At 48.3% G+C, this 27164-nt stretch overlaps 1 protein-coding gene across 1 annotated transcript; it reads left to right on the forward strand.

Moving 5' to 3' along the window:
• The first annotated feature begins 5589 nt into the window (after positions 1-5589).
• Positions 5590-26867, forward strand: LOC138562832 (uncharacterized). The gene is made up of 4 exons (XM_069642805.1): positions 5590-5737; positions 6062-6853; positions 26448-26608; positions 26727-26867. Exons 1-4 carry the CDS (start codon positions 5590-5592, stop codon positions 26865-26867), a joined length of 1242 nt encoding a protein of 413 aa, XP_069498906.1.
• The last annotated feature ends 297 nt before the right edge of the window (positions 26868-27164 follow it).

A 27164-nucleotide genomic window follows, 5' to 3' on the forward strand; every position in this document is an offset into this window, starting at 1 on the left:
CCGCTACAAGGTATGGTCTCTCAAAACGATGCTTGTTCCAAGTACAGAAAAAAGCTTTTAATCAGTACTTGGCCCCCTGGGTGCAAAGTAGGCTGCTTAAGTGAATCTATAAAATCAGTTGGTTGGTTGTCTTCCTCAATCTTCTTCAACCCTTCCCTCCGATTGTTGATCTGTTGAGAAATAAAAGAAACACTAGTAGCCATACTTGTTAAATAATCATGCATCTCATCCCCTAATGTTTTTGCTACACTGTGGGCATCAGTTTTTACTCAAGTGGGAGGTCAAAGAGACACTCTCATGTGTTGTCCAGTCACCAACGCATGAGGAGTTAGGTTGTGATCTAAACCAGGTTGATTTCATAGGGAAAATAAAGCAAGGGGTAGGAAATGTAGCCATCCCTTCTTCAAAGTCATTTTAATATTAGCTATCCTTTCTTTGAGGAACCCGTTTAATCGCTCATGGAGACCATTCGCTTGTGGGTGATAGGCAGAAGAAAACATATGTTTTATTCCTAATAGAAGAACTATCTGTTCAAACAATTTGTTTACAAAATGTGGACTATTATCAGGCCGCAGGACTTCACACAAACCCCATCTAGGAAACACCTCACGCACGAGACACTTTGCAGCGCATGTGGCATCGGGGTGCGTGCATGGACCTGCCTCGATCTATCTGAAAAAGGGACATACTACTACCAGCATGCACCTATATCCGTTGCATACTTGTAGCATATCCACATAATCTATATGCAGATGCTGAAATGGGCCATTGGGTCTAGGGATTTCTCCTCTCACTGTTCACAAGGTATGCCCTGCTGTGAATTTCTGGCTGTCAGGAAACGCTCCCAGACATGTAATGCTCTCCCCGGTACCTTATCCTCTGTCAGGCAGCAACAGGCACTTTCACCAGGCATAATACGGTGAAGGGCGGCGTTTTGTCCGCGAGCCGATGTTCACAGACGCTCCCATCTGGGCCTGCATTTTCGGCACTTGTTTTGGAAGTCGCCATGGCGACTGAGGCAATGGTCACGTCGCATCTCACGTGATCCCACACGCTGCGGATCACGTGATCGGAATAGTGCTGGAACTCCGGTACTTAACTCCTCCTCACTCTCCAGTCAGCGCTTCTGATCGTTGTTCCGACAGCAGCGTTTTTCTTGGATTTTCGTTATTCTGGACCTCGGCCTGTTTTATCTGGTTTTCACTTGGATTGCCCTTGTATTGTTGTTTTCATGGATGCCTCGACCTCGGACTGTTCTTGGATTGGCTTACTTAATGGTTTGGTGTTTACTTGGTTCACGTATCTTGATTTGGGTGGGTTCCTGACCACTAGCTTATCTGGTGCTCTTTGGGCTCATCTTTTGTCTACCTTTTCTGGGCTTTATTTTTTCCACTTGCCTCTATTACTATCACACACCCCTGCCCCTATTCTCTGAGTCTCTGTCTGGCTCTGTTTATGCATTAGGCGTCCTCGTGCTGGCGGGTACAGGATTGGTGCTGGACTAGAGACTGCCTGGGCACCGTAGGCGTCCTTCGTGCCGGCGGGTACAGGATTGGTGCTGGACTAGAGACTGCCTGGGCGCCATAGGCGTCCTCCTGTCATCGGGGTAGGTGCATTGGAGTGAAGTTGTTCTCGAATTGGATCCTGTTTACAAGAGACTTCACGGCCAAGACATCAGATGGTAACAACTTGCATTTTGTGCACACTGGTAAGAGCTTCTATTCTTCTTCCTGTCCTTTGGTATCTTAGTCACTTGCTATGCTAAACATATTCTTTGTGGTCTGCAGAACCCATCCTCCTTGATGACTGATTTTGACTGCAAGTCTTTGGCATACTCCACATTCCTCTGCAGGTTGGTGTTCTGACTTATGTTAGGTATTGTTTGGAGATTGTCAGATATAGTTGGTAATTAGTTGTGTCTTCCTCTTCAGCCATCGAGAGTTTCCTGTATGTCCATAACATAGTGCAGCCATCGGGGTTTCCCAGTGTCGCCATAACATCTTCCGACCAATTGGTTTCTCAGTCTGTCCTCTTGTACCCTGAGAATCACATTGGTAGGAAGAACTCATTTCTTCACGACAAGCTCAACCATAAGCAGTTCCTAAAGGATTCTGACACTGTCACACAATGCAATTTACAATAAACGGTGCCACATGTTCTAATTAAATTGGTGTGAACCAGTCATCTTTGATAGTTAAAGCAAGACTCTCTCTGGTGGTGTGTGCAGGGTAGTGAAGCTGCACCTACGCCACGTTTAATAATGCTACAGGTATAACTGTCATTGCAGTGCTGTCCTGTCTCCATAAAGACTCAGTTGGGGATAAAGAGCACCCCTTCCTGTGGGGCTTTACATTGCAACTCAATTAACTGTACAATGGATAACATATTAAATCCTTCTTGTATTAGCATACATCGAGCTGTTCCTTGCTTAACGTCTTCTAATTCAAAATCAGAAATATTCAAAAATATGCTACTCTTTTTGCCTCTATGTCTGTGGCTTTGTTTCCATGTGAAATTAGCTCTGCACCTTTAGTATGGGTGGTGCATTTCACCACGGCGATACCCAATGGGAGCTTTAGTACTTTAATGAGCTTGCCCAATAGAGACGCATATTGCACTGGAGTGCTGTCTGCGCAGAGGAAACCCCTCCTTTTCCAACGTGACAACACTGTGTGTACGTTTGTCTCCACTTCGGCGGAGTCAGAATATACTGTCACTTCCTCAAATCTCTGAAACACGGCGATGGGTGCCACAATTATGCAGCCTGCGCTTAACAATGTGAAGGCAATATCGCACTCGTTACTACTTCAAATTTACCACTTCCTTTTAACTTCCCTCCTGCCGTCCCAGTATGCCTTTCACCAGTCATTTGATACGTTTTCAAAGAACCATCAAAAAAGAGACCGCTCCCCCAAGAGCATTTTCTCTAACATGGGGAATATCATCGTAGAGTAAACGTTGTGCAGTCATGCTAATTGTCCTCCTTTCCTACTGGTACTACTATAAATGTTGCTGGATTCACTATTCTGCATCTAACATTTTTGACTGCTGGATTTGAAATAATCACTTCGTATCCAGGAGCTCTTTGTGTGGTCAATGTAGTTTTGGGTTTCTCCAAAATGGCAAATAGGGAGTACTCGCTTTTCAATTGCAAAAACAGCATCTGCTAAAGCTTCTTTGCAATGATAATGTCCTTTCATCACTGGGTCTAGAATGCCACTCTAAGGCTAGTGGTTTGTGTCCATGTCCTAATGTCATCTTCTGTGTAAGTACTGCTGTCATCACTTCTCCATGTGAATGTGAGAATAAGTAAACCTCCCATTATAGTCTGGTATTCCTAACACAGGGGATGTGCAAATTGCCCTTTTTAATTCTTCTTCTGTGTAATGTCATCTGCCCATGTTGTCTTACTTTTGCCTATCTGTGCTTCCTTGTGTCCTTTTTAAAGTGGTTGAATATATGTGCTATAGTCAAAAACCCAGGCCCTACAATAATGACATAGGCCTAGAAACTGTTGCATTTCCCTTACTGTCTCAGGTTTTGAAGTTTTCATGATTGCCTCTGCTCTCTCGGGGTCATTTTTCTCCCTTCTTGAGAGATGAGCTATCCTACGTACAGGACCTCTTCCTGGAAATATTGTAGTTTTTCTGTACCTTGGATCCTTTTTCTGCTAGTATTGTCATTGATCGAACTGAGTCCTCCCTGCACCTTTCCTATGTCTCACTGCACACTAAAATGCCATCTACGTACTGAATTATCATGCTCTCGAGTTGTATATTGCCCAGGTCCATCTAAAGGACCATAGTAAAGATTAATGGAGACTCACAGTACCCCTTAGGCAGTCTTGTATGTTTCATGTGATACTTTTTTGTTACGAAAACAAAGTGAAATCCTGTGAGTCTTCATGAAGGGAAATTGAAAAGAATGTGTTTATTAAATCTATCACTGTGAAATATTTGGCTTTAGCTAGGATGTCACTTAATACTTTAGCAGGGTTTGGGAACAAAGGAGACTCTGCTTCAACAATATTCTTTACGGGGCAGAGATCCTGAATAAATCTCCACAACCCCCAAGTTGATTTCTTCACTGGGTAGACAGTCGTGCTACATGGGGACTCTGATGGCACTAATATTCCCTGCTTTTTTAAAGCGGAAATACTCTCAAATATGCCTTCATCTGCTTCTCTGGACATAGAATACTGTTTTGCACGTGGCAAAATTGCTCCAAGTTTAAGCTTGATCTTGCCTGCACTTCCTCCACTCAGTACCCACCTCATATGGACTGTTGGTCCATAAAATGCTTCGCACCTTTTCTAAGTAGTCCTGGAAAAATGACGGTTTCTTTTTTACTAATGCCATTCTCTGTGGTATTTCTCTATTCTCAATTCTCATCCAATAGGTGAGACTTATGAAAAATAATAATTCATCGTCTGAATATTCATCCTTAAACACGTCATATATGTCAGTCTGTATCCATCCTTAAGGGCTATTACTGTTCTACATGCTCTTCCCTCATCATCTGTCCCATGAACAACTACCCTATCTCGATTTACTGCTGCTGCTGAGAATGACCTGCACTTCCTCATCATACATAGGTATTTCTGGTCTAAATAAAAATTCATCAGGTAGTCAATATTTTCCCTGTCAGTCTAGGAAGCAATGTCAACAAAGTATTTACTCTAAACAAAAATATTTCTGGTTCCAAAGGGACCCCTCGCAATGCTTATTGGCCTGTAAAATCTAGTATAAATTATCTCACATTCATATAAAGTATCCCTGGAGTGGAACACACTATCCTTTTGTCAGTAAAGGATATTGTCATGTTCAATTTTGTTAACAAGTCACGTACTAATATCCTAACTGGTGTCTCCCGAGAGTATACTAGTGGCATTGGGCCTCATTACGACCCTGGCGGTAATCCGCCGTCATTACCGCCATGGCGTAATGAACGTTAACGCCGTGGGACGATGGCGTAAAGTGCGCCATATTAGGACCCATCGCGCACGAGCATTACGCCATGGCGGTAATGTAAACAGCGCCATGGCGGTAATGCCCCCAAAACGGCACCTACCGGCATCGTATGCGGCGCAAGGTGCACCACCGCCACCGCCGTACATAGCGGTGACCGTAGTTAGCGGTCACCGCAATTAGCGGTGACCGTAGATAAGCGGAACCGGAAGTAGCGTCACCGCGGCGGAACGGGAAAGAGCACGGCGGCCATCTTTAAAAACACAATCCATTGCCATCCTCCGAAACCACTGGACATCCGAGCCTGAGACCCCGCCAATACCGGCTTCAACCTTCTACCTGCAGGAAGATGCCTAAAGTTTTGAAAAAAGCCTGTGACCGCCAGCGGCAAGACCGCTTCTCCAGAGAGGAGCTTACCATTCTAGCGGAGACCCTCCAGGAGAACGCTGCAGTGGTATTCTCCAACCAACTGACAAGACCGGCCATATCCAAGAAGAAGGCCATATGGGCACTGGCAGCTCAGCGGGTCAGTGCCGTGGGAACAACACCCCGCAATGTCAAACAGTGCCGCAAGCGGTGGGACGATCTCCGGCTCAGAGTCAGGAGCATACTATCAGCCAACATGAACCTGGCAATGGCAACTGGGGGAGGATCGGAGTCCCCTATAAAATTGCAGCCATGGGAGGAAATCTGTGCCTCCACAATCGGAATGCAGAGCATTGAAGGAGTAGGAGGAATGGAGAGAGGAGCCCCGACATCGGGCGATGCAGGTAGGTGGCTCAAATCAAGGCATGCAAATCTCACCTAAGTCCATTCATGTGAAGTACAATGTTGGCCCATAGTGTGAATGCAACACATCAGCAGGAGACTGCCCACAGATACATCCGATCTGCACCCTGTACACATGCAGCACGCACACCCTAACTGCAGGCACCCACATACCTCCATGCTACTTCCACACAAAAGGGAGACAACTTTTTTCCCCTGCATGAAATGTGCCACATGTACTAACTGATGAGATGCCAGTCGCCACAATGCCCGGCCAATGTCCGCAGACCCATCAATAACATTCTCCCTCCTCTGTCCCACCACAGGCTCAAATTCCGACCTTGAGGAAGAGGACACCACAGCCTCCACACCCACCAAGAGGGCCAGGCCAACTGTGCCAACGCCACAACCCTCCACCTCTGTCGTCCCGAGGAAAACACCACAGCAGGCAAAATCCATGCAAGGGAAACAGGACAGGGCACAGACAGCCACCCCAGCAGGCAGTACAGCAGCAGCAGCAGCAGCAGACATCACACCAATCATGCCCACAGAAGCCACAGCCTCTGCTGCAAGCAGCACAATTGGGGAGACTGCTGCCATTGCTGCCTCCTCCGATAGCGAAGCAGGGATCTTTGAGGAGAGTGATGTCAGAAGCCCCACAGGCCACCCTCATTCCCCCTACCTGTCCCTAAGCAGCCCGCATGCGGATGCCACACAGGGTCAGCCAGAGGATGACGATTGGCCAGCCACTCCATCCCCGCTGCAGGGGCAGATCAGCCCAATGGGAATACCACTGCCATTAGCCATGGGCCAGAATTCCAACCATTCTCTGGAGGCGATTGCCACCCGGCAGCAGCAACTTTCCTCGCTGCTCGAAGAACATGTTGCTGAATGTGGGGGGTCAAGTGCAGCAATGGAGAAATGTGCTGAGACTGTGAAGGCAGCTATAGAGTCGTCCACAAAGGACATCTGCGCGGAACTAGCTGCTGTGCGGCACGCCATCACTGACCTTGTGCAGACAATACGGGCCATGCGTCCAAATGAGCAGGCAGGATCCTCCTCGGTTGCCAGCTCGACACCGAGCAGCCCCATCCGCCGATCGGGGAGGAACCTCCGCAGCACAGGCAGGGGTGCCCCGGGGGCCAGTGGAGGGGGCTGCCAATAGTGGCCGGACAGTGTAGGAATCCTACTACTGACACTGCTGCACAGACCAACTCACACCTTTGTTGGGATTCCAGGGGGGGGGGGAGGGTGGAGGGGGGAGTGGGTGTGTTGGGGTGTGCAGGGGGGTGGCGGGGTGGTGTGTTGGGGAGTTAAGGGGGGAGTTTGGGGGGGTGTGTGTGCAGGGGGGAGGTGGGAGGTGGGAGGGGGTGTGTTGGGGTGTGCAGGGGGGAGGTGGGAGGTGGGAGGGGGTGTGACACGACAGTTCATAGTTCAAATACACTTTTTTCGTTTCAAAAAAGGAAATGTGTGGACATTTTCATTGCGTATGTGTGCTTTATTGGTGTCCAGTCCTCAGTGTGCATGCCCCAGAGTCACACAGTGCCCCAAGTGCAGTCTCCATGCGATGAACACCAGCCGTGTGTGCTAGAAGCAGTGGTTGATGATACTTTGGCGCATGGCACGCCCCTCCTGTGCATCGCCTCCTCCATGTGGTGGCGCCCCTTCTGCACCCTCCTCATCCTCATCCTCATCGTCAGGTGGTTGCAGTTCTGCGTCAGGGGGCAGGGGCACATTCCGTCTGACGCACATATTGTGCAGCATGACACATGCCATGACGATCTTTGCCACCTTCTCATGGCCATACAGGAGTGCCCCACCAGACCTGCTGAGGCTTCGGAACCGTGCCTTCAGGAGGCCGAATGTCTGCTCTATGACCACACGAGTACGTGTATGTGCACGGTTGTAGTCCTCCTCGTGCTGGTTCTGCGGGTTCCGGACTGGCGTGAGGAGCCACCTCTTCAGGGGGTAGGCTGCATCACCTGTATGTAGGCGAGAATGTATGTGTCAGTCATGTTGTCTGATCAGGAACATGATGTCCCACCATGGCTGGCATGGAACTGTTACCTTGGCTCACTTCTACATGCACTAATTGATTCACACTATGCAACCAGTATATGCTCATTGCTGCCATGGCCTGTTTTGCATGCCATCACCCTATGTATGCAGAGGGGTTTTGTGCATTGTGAGAGGCCTTCCTCTGTATCCGTTCTCTGTGTTACTCACAGCCAGGTGGAGTATGCATCATCCCCCCCCCCTTTCAGCCAGGTGGAGTATGCATCATCCCCCCCCCCCCTTTCAGCCAGGTGGAGTATGCATCATCCCCCCCCCCCTTTCAGCCAGGTGGAGTATGCATCATCCCCCCCCCCTTTCAGCCAGGTGGAGTATGCATCACCCCCCCCCCCCTTTCAGCCAGGTGGAGTATGCACTGGTACGTCATTCCCATGCCCACTTCCATGACATCGCACTCACCGAGTAGCCAGGATCTTGGGCCTGCATGTCGCTCCATGTAGCGTGGTATTGTGGAGTTCCTCAGGACCATGGAATCATGGGTTGATCCGGGGAATCGGGCACAACAATGTGTGATGATCTTGTTGGAGTCACAGACCATTTGCACGTTGACAGAGTGGAACTGTTTCCGGTTGCGGTACGGTACCTCCATGGCACGTGGAACCACCAATTCCACATGGGTGCAGTCGATGGCACCAATGCAACCGGGTATGCTGGCTAGTGCATGGAAACCCACTTTGGTGTTTGCAATCTCCTGGGCAGTCCGTGGTAATGAGATGTGGTCGTCTGTGTGCTTGAGGAGGGCATCGAGCACTTGGATGAGTGTTCGTGAGAATAATGGTTGTGAAATGCCATGCAGGTGCCCCACTGTGTGCTGGTAGGTGCCTGTGGCCAGGAAGTGGAGTACAGCCACTACCTTCAGTAGGGGGGGGATGGCGGTTGGACTTTCTATCATGCTGACGATGTCGTTGTGTGTCATGTCTACGATGGCGGTGATGGTGTCCCTGTCCAAACGGTACAGGGTGTGGATCTGCTCAGCAGTGAGGTTGTTTGGATTGGCTCTGATGCGTGGGATTGGGGGCTGCCTGCGTGGTGGCACTGGCTGTGCTGGTGGGGCTTGCTGGGCCTGCCTTGCCCTCCTTCTCCTCCTGCGTCTCCTCTGTGCTGCCTGTTGTTGTTGTTGTTGCTGTTGCTGTTGTAGTAGCACATGCATTGCTATCAGGTCCTCCAGCCCCAACATTGCTAGTCGTATTGGCATCATTGTGGAGTGTGACTGGGTGTGGGTAGGGGTGGGGTGTGCTCTTTTTATACTCCCCTGAGTCTGTATTGCCTTCACCTGTGCTGTTTCTGTGCACCTGTGGCAGCTGCATTCACTTGAATTGGCCCTTTACGGTTGGTTCGCGATGGCGTTATTTGCACCATGGCGGTAAGGTACTTAGCGGCCTCATTGATGGCGTTAGGTGCATGTCCGCTTGGGTCGGCATTTGCGTGCCTTTCCGCCATGGCGCTAAGTACGGTGTGGGCGGTCGCGTGCGCGCACCCTTAGCGCAGTTTGCGGCAGCGTTAACTACGATGCCGCTATTGGCATCGTAGTTAACGGTCACGGGTCATGATCGGACCTGGCGGAAAACGATGGCGGTAAGCATTTACCGCCATCGTTTTTCGCTTAGCGCCAGGGTCGTAATGAGGCCCATTGACACTTCATGTTCACCTTTAGAAAGTGGTAATTCATCAGTAAAGGGAACCAAACTTGCGGCTCCAGAGAATCCCTTGCGATTCATGGTGATCCCAGACATTGGGTAGTTTCCCTTTCGTAAACAGTAAGGAGTTGTTCCTGTGTCCACAAGGAACAAAAATGTCTTGCCTCCTATCGTCACAGTGACCCTTGGTTCCTATTGTGGGTCTGGTGTCACAGATAGTACTGAACACATCAAGTCGCTCAGTGGGCCTTCCAATTGTGGATATGAATTCATCTATGTGCCCGTAAAAGGATTCCCTCCCACTACTGTCACACTCCCTATCCTGGGTGTGTAAACCTGGGAGATCCTGTGTTTGCTTTCCATTATGGCACCTTTGCTTGTGTTGGGATGGACATGAGCCTAATTCACCCCCGAGGCACTTCCTAATAAGGCGATCCCCATACAAGCCTATATAGCATACAAGGGGGGAGCGGCTTGCATCCCCAGGTCCTGTATAAAGGCCCTGCAGTGCATAGAAGTAGATGCATAACACTGGAAATGTCTCTGTCCCGCAATTCCATTTTGTATTAGGCAAAGAAAAGGCAAGATGCTGGCTTGCGATGCTCATGTTTCGAGTTCACACTGGGTTACCAAGCGCAATATCCACACAACATGCTGGCTCTGCACGAGCCCTATTCCCAGGGAAGTCTGTTTCCCTTTTGTCCCACCAGTTTTGTAAACATTTAGTATTGCCTCCAGGAATGTGCCTTCCGAAGAGCGCGAGACAGCCCTAGACTCTGCACTGCATCCATTCATCTCCACTAACCTGCCATCGGGCCTCTGACTCCCACCCAGCCATGCCGGAGCCGGCCACACTCCACCAATCTGACCCCCATACCTTTTGATGTAGTGATAAGCATCCCGAACCCCAGGTCCTAACCTCCCCAAGCTGCCCACCACAGATCTGAAACCTGCACAACCATATTTCTCTCTAACAGCAACACAGGTCTCCTGTAACATGAGGTACCGGGAAGGGTTAATCACAGCGCAATCCCCAGGGGGGAAACATTGGGTACGGAAACTGCGGTATCAATGAAGCCCTGAATGTATGGGTCAGCATGACTGTATTTTATCCTCCCCTCTCCTTGTCACCCCATAATGGGTGAATAGTCGGTTTTAGTTGTTTAGCTTAGATAAGATACATTGTATTTTATGTGTGCCATGACCTCCACTGTGAGGATGAGCCCAGCTGACCCACGTTCATCGAGATCGATGGGGAAGAACCAGCCAATTATCGCCTGGCATCCCTATGGAGCAGGATCATGTGTAGGGTGCCTCCAATCAGAAGCACCAAAATGTCCTCTATACGAGTGACGCTTTTTGTGTTTATAAATCCATGCTTGATGATGTAAGATCAGAGCACTCTCGAGCAGCAGAGTTCTTTGCTGGCACTTTTATTTTGTACGAGTAAACCTATCTTTGCAAAACTATTTCTTGGCTTCTTTCCCTACCGGGTTGCATTTACTCTGGAGTATGCGTACAGAGGGACTTGCCTTAATTTGGTAACCCCTGTGACGTGATTCCTCAGCCCCCCTACTTGCGGCGATATCCAAGGGGCCTGTCCGGAAGGGCCGTGCCCACCTACAGTGAGCAGTCCCCCAAAACGCCTATGCAGCAGAAGTGGTCCTTATGGGTGCAGTCTTTACAGAAATCCCACCCGCTCGTTGGAGCGCGGTATGGCCCCAGGGAGAGGCCCAGACCTGCTGTGGATTACCCGCGAACTGAGGATTATGGAAGAACGTGGACACGTGAGTATAGATTGCAAGGGATAACAATGTCTGGGTTTGGGTACGGAACAGTATGATAGAGTGGAAGACGCGATGAATCAAAGTGATTGGATTGGCTGGAATTTTGATTATTGAAGTTCTTATGGCCATTTTCTATTCATTTTTTCACTTTTAAGTTATACAGAGAATATAAAAGAGGATGGGCAGGGAGCCTCTCCGTCTCAGGAGAGAAGGTGGCGGCCACAGTGCACTCTCCCGACCAGTGCAGGGAATTAAAACTAAGAAGAAAAATGTAGGCGCCCCATATAAGTAGAGGGCTCGGGAGAAAGTAGTGGTTGTTGTTTTAGCTTGATATTTTTAGCTTATTGTTTTCAGTGTCTTTTTTCACATGTATGGAGGAGGCCCAGGCGGGGTATGTATGTGTGATTGAGGAGCGAGCAGGGGAGGTGTGTTGAGAGTGGGTAGGGATGCTCTAAGGGGGAGAAAGATAGATAAAAGGTATATGTTTTTGGTATGAAAACCATTGTGACCACATTGTTTCACAGTACAGAGACAGTTCGAACATGCATGTGACAAATATATATTGACTGACACTGCCTTGAAGGTATAGATGGACGGGAAGAATACCTCACAAACACTTTAGTGACATGCACTTTAGACAAGACAATAATCATGGGGACAGATACACCCCTAACCCACATATGTAAGAGCCTAACCCTGTACAGCGACAAAATCAAGAAATACCATGGACAATGGGTGACTGAAACTAGAGGGGAAGGAATGCCCCACTCCTGGCCAGAGGAGGGGTCCTTCAATAAGTGTGCATTAGACCATATGTCTACATACCTGACTGCCAAATACAAGGGAAGGCCACTGCAGAACATGAGAGAAATATTGGACTTATGGTGAATGTTTGAAGAAACAAAAGCCCCAGAGAAGGGAGAAAGAGTACAAGAAAATGTGACAACGACTGACACAGGGGAAGTGAGAAAGGGGAGGAAAAGACAAATAAACTTTACCCGTTATTAACCAGACCAGTGGAGTGATTGTCGAACCCGACATATGTATCAGGAGGAACAGCTTTAGCCAGCCCAGGCACAGCACCGCGCCCACCATACGACCCACCACCAACAGTATCCACCCATACAGGAGTGTGCACTAGGGACATCAAAGCCAGATTATCCACCACTTGCACAGAATTAGCTAGACTACATACAGGTGGCATGAGAGGCAGCTAGAGAGCCTGAGAGTACAACATTACCCCGGTACCCCTCCCCTCCCACCAGAGGAGCAATGGAAGTTAGGAGATTTTCTGTTCAGAATTGATAGTGCCCCCAAATGGGCTGTACACGTGCAATGGGAGGGGGTGACCGATAGTTTAGGATATGAGAATGTGGGATCGGTGAGGGGGGACGAAGAATACTGGAGCGATTTTGATGATGTGGTGGAAGGGGCACTGGGAGGGGTTCAGCAAATACAACTCACTACACCGAGGGTAGAAGGACCTTGGAATAGGAGGTTAAGGGAGCGGTTCGGGAGAATGGCCCGAGCAAAGAAAAAAGGAAGTGGAGTAAAAGCTGGGAAAGTAAAAACAAAACTGCAAATGCCCCTGATCCACAAAGGTGCAGGTCGCCCTCCGTGGGAACAGATGGATAAAAATAACCTCCTGAAATCCCTCCCACCACTCACGGCGGTGTTAAGAAGGATTTCTGAACTCTGACCTGGAGGGGCAGAGGTTCAGAAGGCCAGCCTAGCTTCTTGGAACAGGGTAACCTCTGGACAAGCCAGACCAATCAGGATAGCTATGGCAGGCAGTCAAGACTAAGTCTCAAGAGGGGTGAGGCTGAATGAAAGACCTCAATGAGCATACAAAGCACGGACACTTACAGATTACTCCAGACAGGTGTTATATTAAAAATATATACACATTTATTACAAGGCCTTTGTAAAATAGACCATAGCAAAGAATCACAGTAACACTAGAATAAACCAATACATCAATATCAACACAATATATATACAAGACCTTTGGGGTGCAAGGGGTTAAAAGCATGGAATATGTAGACCACCTAGTTGGGGAGAAAAACAGGCAGTGCAAATAATCTTTAGACCCAGTTCCACATCGAGGATACACCTAATTTAAGAGGCAGTCCAAGCCCTACGAAGAGAGAAGCCTTATGCTCAATAGTACATGCACGCGCTTGTGCCAATGGACAGATAGGGTCTCTTCAAGGGTCTCTAGCAGCTCAGGAAGGTGGATAAGACGATGAAGAACAAGTTCCCACTATTCAAACAGGGCCTCCACTTGAGGGCAGAGGCAATTGGAGAGTTCGGGATGGAGTTGCTATTTCACAATAGCTGTGGAAAGGAAAGGGGCCTTCAGGGGCCACTTTGTGCGTAAAAATGGGCTCCTGCGCTAGGGGCCACCGGTTGGGGTAAGGATTACTCACCGGTCCCCGACACAGGCAGACTAAAACTTCACCAGTTCAGTTCACTTCGCTGGCAGGTTCGAATGCGACAATCAGGACGCCTCAACTCTGTGTAGTTCCCGAGATGCAGCGAGGATTCCCAAATGGGACAGTAGCGATTTCTCCACTCAGGGTAGAGGAATCGGCCCAGTTCCACTGCAGCAGGCTTCAGGGGCAAGGGGGTCACAAATGCAGCGAACTTGCACAGGTCGTTGCCACAGCAGGGCAAGACGGCAACCGTGTTTACTCCGGTCATGGGTACACTCGTCTCACTTTCAACCTGGGAATGCCAAGTGTACGAAATTCAGTGTGAGCGTGCCGTGGAAACAGAGCTAGCAGTATACCAAGTCTCGAGGACCTCCGCAAAAGGGCGGCGGTGACAGAGCAAACATCCCGCGTAGGCTGGTCAGCCCACGGGTTGGCCCAGGGACACTTCCGAAGAGGCTTACTTGCAGGGTTTGGTGAAGGTGGCGAGAATAGTTGATCCCACTATTCCAATGGGTTGAAGCGTCTTCGCAGACCTTCTTGGATGACCAGATGCAGAGGGGTCTCACTGGACGACAGCGGGCTCAGGGTGCCAAGCCTTCCAGCCGGTCCGCAGCAATTCTTTGACTCGCCTTCTGTTGCAGGATAATTGGCTCCTTATCCCTTGTTCGGTGTGAACTCAGGAGATCGACATGGTGGTGGTGTTTTCAGCCTCCTCTTATCCAAAGTTCCCTTCGCGCCAAAATGGAGAGGACCCAATGGGAGATCTGCTCACAAACACTCACTCCATACGTGGACCAATCATGGACCACAGTGGTCCCAGGCCTTCAGGACACTCTAGACTCTCTGGAACCCAGGATGTGTATTGGGAACAGACATCCTAGCCCACATCCTGGAGGTACCCACACAAGGCATGCAGAACCCCACGAAAGCATTGGGTTTCGCGGGAAAGTGCATGACCAAATAAGGACGAACCCGGGTCGACTCGACCTGGGGAAGGTGAAGGGACAAGATGGCCAAAGGACAGGCCAAAGAACCTTGTGGCATGGCCATTTTGGGGCCAGGCCACCTATTCTTGCCAATCGCGGTTAACATGGTTTAACATGGCAAGAAAGGGTTAACAATGAATGTAAACGATAGCTGCCACCAGTCCTGTCCCTGACACATCTGCACAGTTCATAAAAAGTCCAGCGAGAGTTTCTAGGGCCTTTGGAAAGACTAGAGCCCCAAGTGTACTGTAAGGTAAGTTACGTTGTACACTTGTTACATGTTGCACAAAAGTTGCAACATGAGGAAAGGACTAAGGGAAGCAAAGTTTCCCAGTACTGACTGTCTTAAGGGCAGTTTCCCCATAAAAACTGAGCGAAAGCCCAGAGGAGTGCAGCTGAGGGCTGTGCTTCTCTGGCAAAGTTTAGTTAAAGGTGTTTAAACAGCAGCAAAAAGTTTGGGGGTTGACACATGGAGGGAAAATTACATTCAAATATGAAATCTTTCCTAACAGGCGGGCACAAGGAATTGGATCTACGCATTTGAGAAACACACTGCAGGGGTGCTGCTAGCAACAGGAGAGAACAAGAGCTTGCTAGTTTCTTCGGTAGGAGATCAGGCGGAATCAGTGTGGGTGAAAGCAGAGTACCCGGGAGTAACCATAAGTAATGACACCCATGATGAAGCATCATTTAACAACATCAGAGCATCTGTATGGGATGCGCTGCGGAGGGCCTTCCCAGATACTCCTGATTTACACTCAATCATGCAATGCACCAAACAACAGCAAAAAGTTTGGGGGTTGACACATGGAGGGAACATTATATTCAAATATGAAATCTTTCCTAACACTCGCCCTCCCCAGACTAAGGGCATGGGGAACTAACCCACCCCTGGAAGAGTTTCTTGTTCAGGTCGGTTAAACATTCTGGACAACCCATCAGCAGTGCTATGTTGGACACCTGGCGTATGCTCAATAGTGAAGTCAAAGCCTTGCAGACTTATGGACCACCTAAGCAACTTTGGATTCTCTCCCTTCATGTTCATTAGCGAATGTAAGGGCTTATGGTCAGTTTGCACAGTGAAGTGGGTCCCATAGAGGTAGGGCCTCAGCTTCCTAAGGCCCCACACAACAGAGAAACATTCTTTCTCTACTGTGGACCATCTGAGCTCTCTGTCCTTAAGCTGGCGACTAATGAAGCCAATAGGGTGTTCCTTACCCTTCTCATCTACTTGTGATAGTACAGCTCCTATCCCAATTGCAGAGGCATCTGCCTGCACAATAAAAGGTCTTTGGTAATCAGGGGTCCTGAGAACAGGGGCCTGGCACAAGGAGTCTTTTAAGCCATTGAAGGCCTTCTCAAACTCTTCAGTCCAAGTTACCTTCTTGGGTTTCTTTGGAGTGGTGAGAGCAGTCAGAGGGGCAACTATGGTACCATAGCCTGCCATGAAATTTCTGTAGTACCCAGTGAGTCCTAAGAAGGCTCTCACTTGGGTCTGGGTAGTGAGGGTAGGCCAGTCTTGTACTGCTTGTACTTTTTTGGGTAGAGGCTGTATCCTCCCTGCACCTACTTCATGTCCAAGGTAGACCACTGATCCTTGTCCAATCTGTCTGGCACTTACTGGCCTTTATGGTAAAGTGGGACTTCTGAAGAGCCTGTAACACAATCCCAAGGTGTTTCACATGGTCTTCCCAGGTGGCACTGAAAACTGCTATATCATCCAGATATGCAAGACAGAATTCATCCAACCCATTCAACACATGATTCACAAGCCTTTGGAAAGTGGCAGGTGCATTCTTCAACCCAAAAGGCATTACCCTGAACTGGTAAAGACCCTCCGGAGTTGAGAAAGCTGTCTTCTCCTCGGCATGTTCTGCAAGGGCTATTTGCCAATAGCCTGCAGTGAGGTCAAACGTGCTGAGATACTTGGAGGCACCCAAGGTATCCACCAGCTCATCTGTAGGCAAGGGGTGTGCATCTGTCTTGGTGACAGCATTCAGAGCCCTGTAATCCACTCAGAACCTCAATTCAGAAGTACCTGCTTTTGGAACCAAAACCACCGGGCTGGACCAAGGACTACTGGAGGGTTCAATCACCCCAAGATCCAACATTTTGTTGACCTCTGTCTTAATGTAAGACCTTACTTTGTCTGACATTCTGTATCCCCTACTTTTGGTAGGTACACTGTCTCCTGTGTCTATGTTATGTTTGTACCAATGTGTCAAACCAGGGAACTGTGAAAACAGGGGGGTTAATTGCCTAAGCAAACTTTTCACCTCAGCCTGTGATTAGAAGTCAGGTGAGGGGCCACTCAGACACCCTCAAAGGAGCTATCTGAAGGACCGCTTTGAAAAAGGACAGGGAGAGGTTCAGATTCCTCTTCCTCAACATCTGAAGCCAATAGCAGTGCTGCGATTTCAACTCTTGGGATGAAAGCCTTCAGCCTATTTACATGGAACACTTTTGGGGCCTGTCCAGGCCTTCCAAGGTCCACTAAATAGTTTACCTCACCCAGGGGCTCCGCCACTGTGTAAGGGCCTGACCATTTGTCCTGTAAAGTTCTAGGCCTTATGGGATTCATGATCAGGACTTTTGACCAGGGGTGAAACTGATGAGGGAAGCCTTCTGGTCATACCAATGTTTCACCAGAGCTTGTCCTGCCTTCAACTTGTCACTAGCCAGACCCATCAGGAGTGCCATCCTTTTTCTGAGCCCTAACACATAGTCTACTAAGTTGGTAGTAATAGGGGGGGTGGGCATCTCCCATTCCTCCTTGACTATGGCTAAGAATCCCCGTACAGGGTGACCAAACAGAAGTTCAAAGGGGCTGAAGCCAACACCCTCTTGTGGTACCTCTCTGTAGGCAAACAGTAAGCATGGTAATAGAAGATCCCATTTTCTTCTTTGAGGTTCTTCCAAAGCCCCAATCATGCTCTTTAAGGTCCTTTTAAACCTTTCCACCAGACCATTTGTCTGGGGGTGGTATGCGGAAGAAAACGTATAGGTGACCCCATATTCCTTCCACATAGCCTGCATATACTCAGACATAAAGTTGCTGCCTCTGTCAGACACAACTTCTTTAGGGAAGCCAACCCTAGTAAAGATGCCAAGTAAAGCTTTTGCAACTGACTTGGCAGTCACAGTTTTCAATGGGATGGCCTCAGGATACCTGGTGGCATGGTCGACCAGCACCAGGATAAACATATTGCCTGCTGATGTCTGGGGGTCAAGGGGACCAACAATGTCGATCCCTACCCTTTCAAATGGCACTCCCACAACTGGGAGTGGTACCAATGGAGCTTGGATTGTTGAACCACTCTTACCAGGTAACTGGCAGGAGGCACAACTCCTGCAGTGAATTTCTACTTGCACCCCCATCTTGAGCCAGTAGAAATACATGGATAAACTTTGCTTGGTCCTCTTAATGCCAAGGTGACCAGCAAGGGGCACTTCATGCGCCAGCTGCAGGAGGAAGTGTCTTACAGCAAGGGGAACCACCAACCCCCTATGGTCTCCTTCTGTAGACTCTGTGGGCTCACTCTACAGGAGTCCACCTTCCCAATAAATCCTATGCTTCCCAGGAGGTTCACCCTCAAGCTGGGAGTAGGCCTGTCTCCTTAGGCCTCCCAGAGATGGGCACTCACGTTGGCCTTTACTGCATTCTTCCCTGTCAGGACCACCTTCTACTAACAAATGTTTTAGTTCAGGATGGTCATTGGGGTCAAACACTTCAGGCATCACCACCTCCTCGTCAGGCCCGGGTGATTGACCAACTACCTCCACCTCAGTGGTAGGTGAGTTTGGGGGAATATTCTCTTTCCCTCTTTTTGATTTTCTTACTCCTTTAGCCTTGGGTTTTCCCTTTGGCTGGGGCATGGTATTGGTCTTCGCCAATGCTGCCCTTGTTTGAGACCTTGTGCAGGGTCTGTGTTAGGGAGAATTCTCTCTTTAGGCTGAATTTCCTAACCTAGTGAGTCCCCCAGCAGCTTTGCTGGATTCCTGGAGTTAGTTTTTTCTCTCCTGCCAAGAGTACGACTCTTTCTCTCCCACTCTTGGACATGATTTATGGTGTTCCTTTGACTGGTAATGTGTTTTATGGGCTATGGGGTCCTTTACTCAATAGGGTCTCATGTGTTTTTACTATGTGTGTTACACAGCACCCTCCGTGCAGTGACACAGGGGTGTCATAGTGACACCCCACCATAGACTCCATACCCTGGGACTGACTACTGTCTCCCAGGGCATGTAAAGTCACGATTGACTTTACCAGTCCCAAATTATTAACAGAAACCAGTACAAACCATCCTATTGTGGATGTACTGGTCGGGGCAATTCGATTGCCCCGGGGTCTGTTAGTCGAGGGGGCACGTATCCGTCCCCCCTGATCGAGTTTTGGCTGGTGTCGGTGGATACTACTTTTTATATTCGACCGCGAATATATCCCTATGGGATTTTCCCATTGTTCGAGGCTACCAACTTTAATTATTTAATTCTCATAGCCTCGAACATACTGCCGGTTTATTTAGTTAATATTAATTCTCTGATTGGTATTTTTTGCCAGGACTCGATTATAAAATGGCGATTGTGTTCTCTTCTGTGACTCCAACCCAAGTCAAGCCCTTTGTTCCACATTTTGGCGGGCTTCTCCACAGAAGCCTCCAAAAGTAGTGCCACTCTGTCTGGGTACCACAGAGGGTGTGGGAGGGGGTTTAGGCACCCTGGACTGAGTTACCCTGGTAACTCAAGTCACACTCTTGTGTGATTGGCCCAAGTGGTGAGCCGGCACGCTCACCACTTAGCATGTTTGATTGACAGATAGGCTGAATGAATGGGGGTTTCTTGCATAAAAGCAGGGCTTTTGGGACTGGAACTTCAGAAGTCACCACAGGACCTGAGAATCCGATGAGGGAGAAGCTGAGCCGACCTACCACAACGACACCACCGGTGGAGCCCTGCGGAACCGACTCACCACTTCCCGATGACAGAGAAGATCTCCCGGCTGGAGAGACTTCTTTCCCTGACTGGTGGGCACAACCGGTTTTACCTTCTTTCTTCGCACCCCAGACCGGTTTGTGGTTGAACTGCCCGTGCCAAGCACCTCGGCGGCCGGATAGCCACTCACCACTGAACCGCGAATCAACGGACTGCTCCTTGTACCTGAGAAACTCTGCAGCTGGTTTCTTCCCTGGCAGTACAATGGACTCCTATCTTCCTCCACGACGAGATCCTCTCTTCCCCCGGAAAAAGCACTGACTTGCATCCACTGCCAGGAACAACTGCGCCCGCTGAAGTATTCTCACCACTGTAAGGTACCGTGTCCGCCAGGCCTCCCTTTCTAAAGATTGCTACAAGGTAATAATAACCCCTTACCCTTCTGGACTGGGATGGCCGCCTTGACACTCTGACTGGTCCATTTCTTTGGTCCAACTCCTTTTTTTGAACCGTTACAAAACTTTTGTGCACAGCAACCGTGTGACCTTGGACACATTTCGTTTGATCCTCTGAAAGTGGATCCGGCCTATTGAACTCTAACTTCACGGTCTTACTTTGCCTTCCTCTCTTGTTATGTTCTTGTAAAAGTGTTGGGATCTGTTTCAACTTATTCTCTGCTTTTCCCTCCCTTTTAAAAAAAACAAACTATTAGAGTGCCATCTACGTTAAGCGCTCACTGTTGTCTGAAAATAAGTGGGGCTTTACTTAAGACTTGTCTAATATTCTTTTAAGGGAGTGTATATCTTTTAGTGACCGTGTTTTTGAATTGCTTACTATTAGTGCCTGTGTGTTTTTCTAGATGTGGCTTTAAATAAATAATTATATCTCTTTTACACCAATCCCTGGTCAGTGTTTACTTGTTCTACTGTGTTCTCTTGACCTATTGTGAATACTCTGTATACTGCCTAACTCTTCTTGAGGGAAGTCTGTCTGCTCAGCCACAGCTACCAAGTGAATCTGTGTGGTACAGACTGCTACCAAGTGGGTTTACTGCCAAACACCTGTAGTCTTAAAACTTTTGCAGTGGTCCCAGAGGCAACTGCACAGGTTTCTGCCTAACAGTCTGTCAGCAGTGTCTCCCACCATCCCTAAAGCTCTGAGATCATTGCCCAACAAGACCTTTCCTGGAACACTCTGTATGCTCACTGGAATCCTGAGAGTTGTACCATTGATAGTAAGATTTACAGGTGTTACTGGGAATATGTGAGGTGGGCCATCAGCCAACTTAGTGGGCATCAGAGTAGCTCTGGCAACTTCCTCTGGGTCTACGAAGGTAGAATCCACTCAGCTTCTATCCCACTGGGGAAGGAGTCTGAGGAGAAGGATGCTCCAGTAATCGCTTCTTCCTCGTAGGAGGAGAAGGCCAGATTAGCAGAGTGGACCCCCAAGGTTTTGACCTTACATGTGAGATCCCCCTTCACGTGGTCAGTTGCTCCACAAGCAAAACAAGATCCATTGGGTCTGTTTAAATAGGGAGGCTTACTATAACCAAAGTTCTGTTTTGGAGGCTGACCTCCACTACCCTGTGAGTTCTCTTGTGTCTTACCCTTATTTTTCTTTTTGTGGCCCTTATGGGAGGAAGATTTATCAGTTTCCCCACCCTCCCTATCTTTGGAATGTTTCCCTTCCTCCTGCTTACCAGGATGAGTCTTATCCTTAAGGGACACTCTATGTGACACCCACAAATCTGCTGCAATAGCAAGTTTCTTAGGATCTATCTCCTTTGAATCTGCCAAATGCTGCTTAAACTCAGGGGAAGAAGATGCAAAAATATGTTCCAGCATGACAAGACTTATCATACCTTCAAAGGTAGAAACCTTATAACCTTCAACCCAGCCAGTCAAGTTCTTTAAGGATTCAATTACATAAGATACCCAAGTACCACCTTCTTTTTTCTTGTACTCTCTGAATCTTTTCAAGTATTGGGCAGGAGTCTTTCCAAACTTTAAAATCAGAGTTTGCTTCAACATTGCAAAATCTGCTCTCTCAGCTTTTGACATTTCCATAATGCACTGCAGCCAGAATGGGGCAGTCTGCTAAGTAACTAGGCAATTTTATCCGCATTGTCAACTTGTTGAACTTCACATGCATACTCAAATGTATTCAGCCGTCCATAATGTCATTCTTTTCCTCATACACACTGAGCAGATCTTTTGGAAACCTTGGATGAGAGGAGGCCCCAGACCCATGTCCAGGACCATTGGATCAATTGGCAAGTTGAAGCTTGGCCAGTTCCAACTGGTGATCCCTGTCTTTCTGTTTTTCTGCCTGCTCTATCTTTAGTTTGGCCATATTGAACTCAAGCTCCTTCTGCCTAAACAGCAGTTCTTGTTTCTTGAATTCAAGTATGGTCACCCCATCAGCACTGGCAGAGGAAACATTAGACATTACCTCCTCCATGTCCTCATGGTTGCTGTGGATAAGTGCAGCGGCAGAACCATCAGTTCTACCAGTGAGAGCAGCCCCACCTCCTTCTGCACGGTCCTCAGAAGCTATAGCGCTAAGCTGAGCTTCTTGCCAGTCCATGATTCTTTGGATCATTTCTACTTTTGTGCCCTGAGAGGAGACACCTCTCTCAGCACACATCTTTCTTAATGTGTCGGATTTAGAAGCATTTAAAGTTAACAAGGTACTTGTTTCCATACTGTTAGATAGGACTATGGCCTTTAAAAAGTTATACTACAACAATTCACTATGTGTCCTGTTAGAAATAACTTGAAATGCCTTCACTAGTATGCAACACTGGATACCTTCAGTCCTATCCCACCGCTGTACACCAATTTGTTAAGAAAGATTTCTGAACTCTGACCTGGAGGGGCAGAGGTTCAGAAGGCCAGTCTAGTTTCTTGGAACAGGGTAACCTCTGGACAAGCCAGACCAATCAGGGTAGCTATGCCAGGCGGTCAAGTGAGGGTGACTGAAAGACCTCAATGAGCATACAAAGCACAGACACTTACAGATTACTCCAGACAGGTGTTATATTAAAACTGTATACACATTTATTACAAGGCCTTTGTAAAATAGACCATAGCAAAGAATCACAGTAACACTAGAATAAACCAATACATCAATATCAACACAATATATATACAAGACCTTTGGGGTGTAAGGGGTTAAAAGCACGGAATATGTAGACCACCTAGATGGGGAGGAAAACAGGCAGTGCAAACAATCTTTAGACCAAGTTCCACATCGAGGATACACCTAATTTAAGAGGCAGAGAGGAGCCTTATGCTCAATATAACATTTACGCGCTTGTGCCAATGTACAAAATAGGGTCTCTTCAAGGGTCTCTAGCAGCTCAGGAATGTGGATAAGGTGATGAAGAACAAGTTCCCACTATTCAAACAGGACCTCCACTTGAGGGCAGAGGCAGTTGGAGAGTTCGGGATGGAGTCTCTATTTCACAATAGCTGTGGAAAGGAATGGGGCCCTCAGGGGCCACTTTGTGTGTAAAAATGGGCTCCTGCGCTAGGGGCCACCAGTTGGGGTAAGGATTACTCACCGGTCCCCGACGTAGGCAGACCCAAACTTCGCCAGTTCAGTCCACTTCGCAGGCAGGTTCGAATGCGACAATCAGGCCGTCTCGACACCGTGTAGTTCCCGAGATGCAGCGAGGATTCCAAAACGGGACAGTAGCGATTTCTCTGCTCAGGGTAGAGGAATCAGCCCAGTTCCAATGAAGCAGGCTTCAGGGGTACAGGGGTCACAAATGCAGCGAACTTGCACAGGTCGTTGCCACAGCACGGCAACACGGCAACTGCGTTTACTCCGGTCCGGGTACACTCGTCTCACTTCAGACCTGGGAACGCCAAGTGTACGAAATTCAGTGTGAGGGTGCCGTGGACACAGAGTTAGCAGTATGCCAAGTTTTGAGGGCCTCCTCGAAACGGCGGCGATGACAGAGCAAACATCCCGCGTAAACTGGTCAGCCCACTGGTTGGCCCAGGGACACTTCCGAAGAGGCTTACTTGCAGGGTTTGTTGAAGGTGCCGAGAATAGTTGATCCCACTATTCAAATGGGTTGAAGCATCTTTGCAGACCTTCTAGGATGACCAGATGCAGAGGGGTCTCACGGGACGACAGCGGGCTCCCAGTGCCAAACCTTCCAGCGAGTCCCCATCGATTCCTTGACTCGGCTTCTGTTGAAGGATACTTGGCTCCTTATCCCTTGTTCGGTGTGAACTCAGGAGATCGACATGGTAGTGGTGTTTTCAGCCTCCTCTTATCCAAAGTTCCCTTCGCGCCAAAACGGAGAGGACCCAATGGGAGATCTGCTCACAAACACTTACTCCATACGTGGACCAATCACAGACCACAGTGGTCCGAGGCCTTCAGGACACTCTAGACTCTCTGGAACCCAGGAGACTCTCTGGAACCCAGGATGCGTATTGGGAACAGACATCCCAGCCCACATCCTGGAGGTACCCACACAAGGCATGCAGAAACCTGCGAAAGCGTTGGGTTTCGCGGGAAAGTGCATGACCAAATAAGGACGAACCCGGGTCGACTCGACCTGGGGAAGGTGAAGGGGCAAGATGGCCAAATGACAGGCCAAAGAACCTCGTGGCATGGCCATTTTGGGGTTCACACTTAAGAAACACATAGTTTCTTTGTTAAAAGAGAGAGTTGCAAGGGAGCAGACGTGTCTCTAGTTTAATTCACAAGCGAATGTTCATGCACAGTGTCATGCTAAAAAACACATATTAGACCATGCTGGGTCATGTGTTTGCTGCTTCTTAGATGAAAAGAAAAACAACATTTTTTAATGGGTTTTCTCTGTTAAGCAGGTGCAAAGTGTTAAAAACAAGCGAAGCGTGATGGACTGTTCTTCAATAGCTTTTTCAATGAATTTTTCAATCAATGTTTTCTCTTAGTTTTTTCATTAGAAGAGGGATCCTCAGGGTTGTTTAAATTGGGGATCCATGAACCAAATGCACTGACTCCAGGTAGTGTCATTATATTCTTGGGTCAGGTAATTTCATAGCCGACCGGTTTGTGTGGTAAGGGGTGATTAAACCACATTCATCAGGGCTGGAAATATGGGCCAGTAGGTAAAAGCCCTCTTCATTACTGGTGCAGCATTGTCTGCATTATTAATATACCTCTCCCTGTAGGGATGACAGGAGGGGATAGGGAGAAAGAGGTCACAGTTTAGAACCTATGGTGTGATGATTGCATAACACACTGCACAAAAAATCTAAAAATGGAAGGGGAGTCTTACCTTGTCCATGTTCCTCATTTGCGCATGGAGGGATAATGGCGGCCTGGGACCTAGGGGCCAGAGAGGACAGTGTTAATGCCATATGGATTGTGCATATACACAATCGCTTTGGTGCATTTAAGTATCTATTCATTGATTTACATAACCAAAGATCGCAGTTGAATGCTATGCTGGAGCGGCCGCCTGTGGCGTGCCCGCTCACAATTGCAAACATAACTCGCGGGCGAGATGCGGTCTGACACAATCCCGTCCACGCGCTCATCTCGAAAGAGCCGTCTCCCGTTGATCGGGGACAGCGTCTACTGTGTAGGCACAAGAAAATTACCTGCAGCTTCAGTCTGGGTCTGGCGAGCCGAGCGTGAGAGGTTTCAACGCTGTGGCTCGCCAGATCCTTCTGTTTATAGTTGTCATGGCGCCAGGATCACAAGTGTGTTTCCAAAATGGCCGCCCAGGATGGGACACTAGGCCTCCATTTTGAAGTCAGGCTGAATGCCACTGAATGTCCGATGTCTGACAATGCTTGTCAGGCAAGGGCCATAATTGATGGAGGTGTGTATATGCATGGAGGGTACTATCCAAGGTGGTGACCGACAAGATTGACGCTGGCACCCGTTTTTTGGGGGGGTGAGCTGGAAGATCACTGTGTGGATGGTGGGTGTCCATCCAAGCCATAGTTCAAGGGTGCAAATACAGTCCGACTAAGTGTATGCACAGGCACCGATTAACAGAAGCTGGCGGTGCTGGTGGGTGGCATCAATTGGCATACTTGGGTCTGGCTCCATCCACAATGCGTACGGAGGTGACAGGCAAAAAATGGATGGCAGAAGAGAGTACATGTAAAATCACAGAATGTGTACAAGTAAACAAAGGATTAAAAAAGGGCACATCTTCATAGGGTGGCTATGGTTTACCAGCTCGTTGGTTCGTTCAGGCCAGTCTTGTCAGTTTTTAGACGGAAAATCCAAAGCTGCTCTCTTCGGAAGAGGAGGTCATGTATGTTGCCACCCCTGGTGGGTACTTTGATTTTCTCAATGATCGACCATGTAAAGTCTGTTGGGTTATGCTTGCGGTCAAGAAAATGTGTCACCATTGGAGCAGTGATTTTTGCAGTCCGTATGCATGACCTATGTTCTGCCAGGCGTATTCTAATAGGTCTCATGGTCATGCCCACATAACGTTTCATGCAGGGACAAGTGATGACATAGATGACATTACAGCTATTACAGTTCGTCAAGTTCTTTTGTATCCATGGGAAGTGCCATCCAATGTCTATACTGGTTGATCTGGTGGTGCTCGGTCATGCACTGCAGGACCCACATTGTGTGTGTCCAGTGGCAGGGCTTTGCCCCCAGAGGGTGTTAGGTCTAAGTTTGATGTCCTTATAAGAGTGCACCAGGGAGGCTCTCAAATTTTTCCGTCTTTTATGGCGAATCTGGGGGTGTCCAGGCATGAGTCGCCAATGTTCAATATTGGCCAAAGTTTTAAAACCTCCTTCTTGATTTTATTAGTTAGAGGAGAAAAACTGAGCACAGCTGTGATTTGTTTGTCTGATTCTTGTTGCTTGGTGTGATGTTCCAGGGTTTGTTCTCTGCGGATGTGCACAGCTCTTTTTCGGGCTTGTCTTACTAGACATTTCGGATAACCCCTCCATCTCAATTTTGTGGCTAGGGCTGCAGATTGACGGTTGTAATCTGTCAGTTGTGACCAGTTCCTGCGAAAGCGGAGGAACTGTCCAAAAGGTAGATTCTTCTTGAGACCTGCCGGATGGTAGCTCTTGTATGTGAGTAATGAATTTCTGTCTGTGGGTTTGTTAAAGACAGTGCTCATGATGGTCTCATTCCTGATCTCCAATCTTAGGTCAAGGAAATGCACTGTACTTTTGCTATGGGATTCAGAGAATCTCAAAAAGGGATTTTGATTGTTGAGCCATATCATGAAGGAAGAGAGGTCTATTTCATTGCCTGCAACGATCAGAAGCACATCGTTGATGTATCTTGACCACAGTTTTATTCTGGTCATCCAGGGTTGTTCGGGTCATAGATCTTTTCTTCCTCGAAATTCGCCATGTATAGATTTGCGAGGCTTGGAGCGAACGTGGTGCCCATTGCTGTGCCAGACACTTGTCCGTAGTACATGTTGTTGTAAATGAAGAAATTCTTAATGAGTGCAATCTCTGCTAATTGCATCACAAAAGTGACCAGGATCTCCATAGGGGGTTGTTTCTCTTGTAAGTTCTTTTCTACAACTCTCAACGTCGCCATTTGGGGAATTTTTGTGTAGAGTGACTCGATGTCT

Source organism: Ambystoma mexicanum, unplaced genomic scaffold, assembly GCF_040938575.1.
Source record: "Ambystoma mexicanum isolate Mex_15411 unplaced genomic scaffold, UKY_AmexF1_1 Mex_scaf73, whole genome shotgun sequence".
NCBI classification, from domain to species: domain Eukaryota; kingdom Metazoa; phylum Chordata; class Amphibia; order Caudata; family Ambystomatidae; genus Ambystoma; species Ambystoma mexicanum.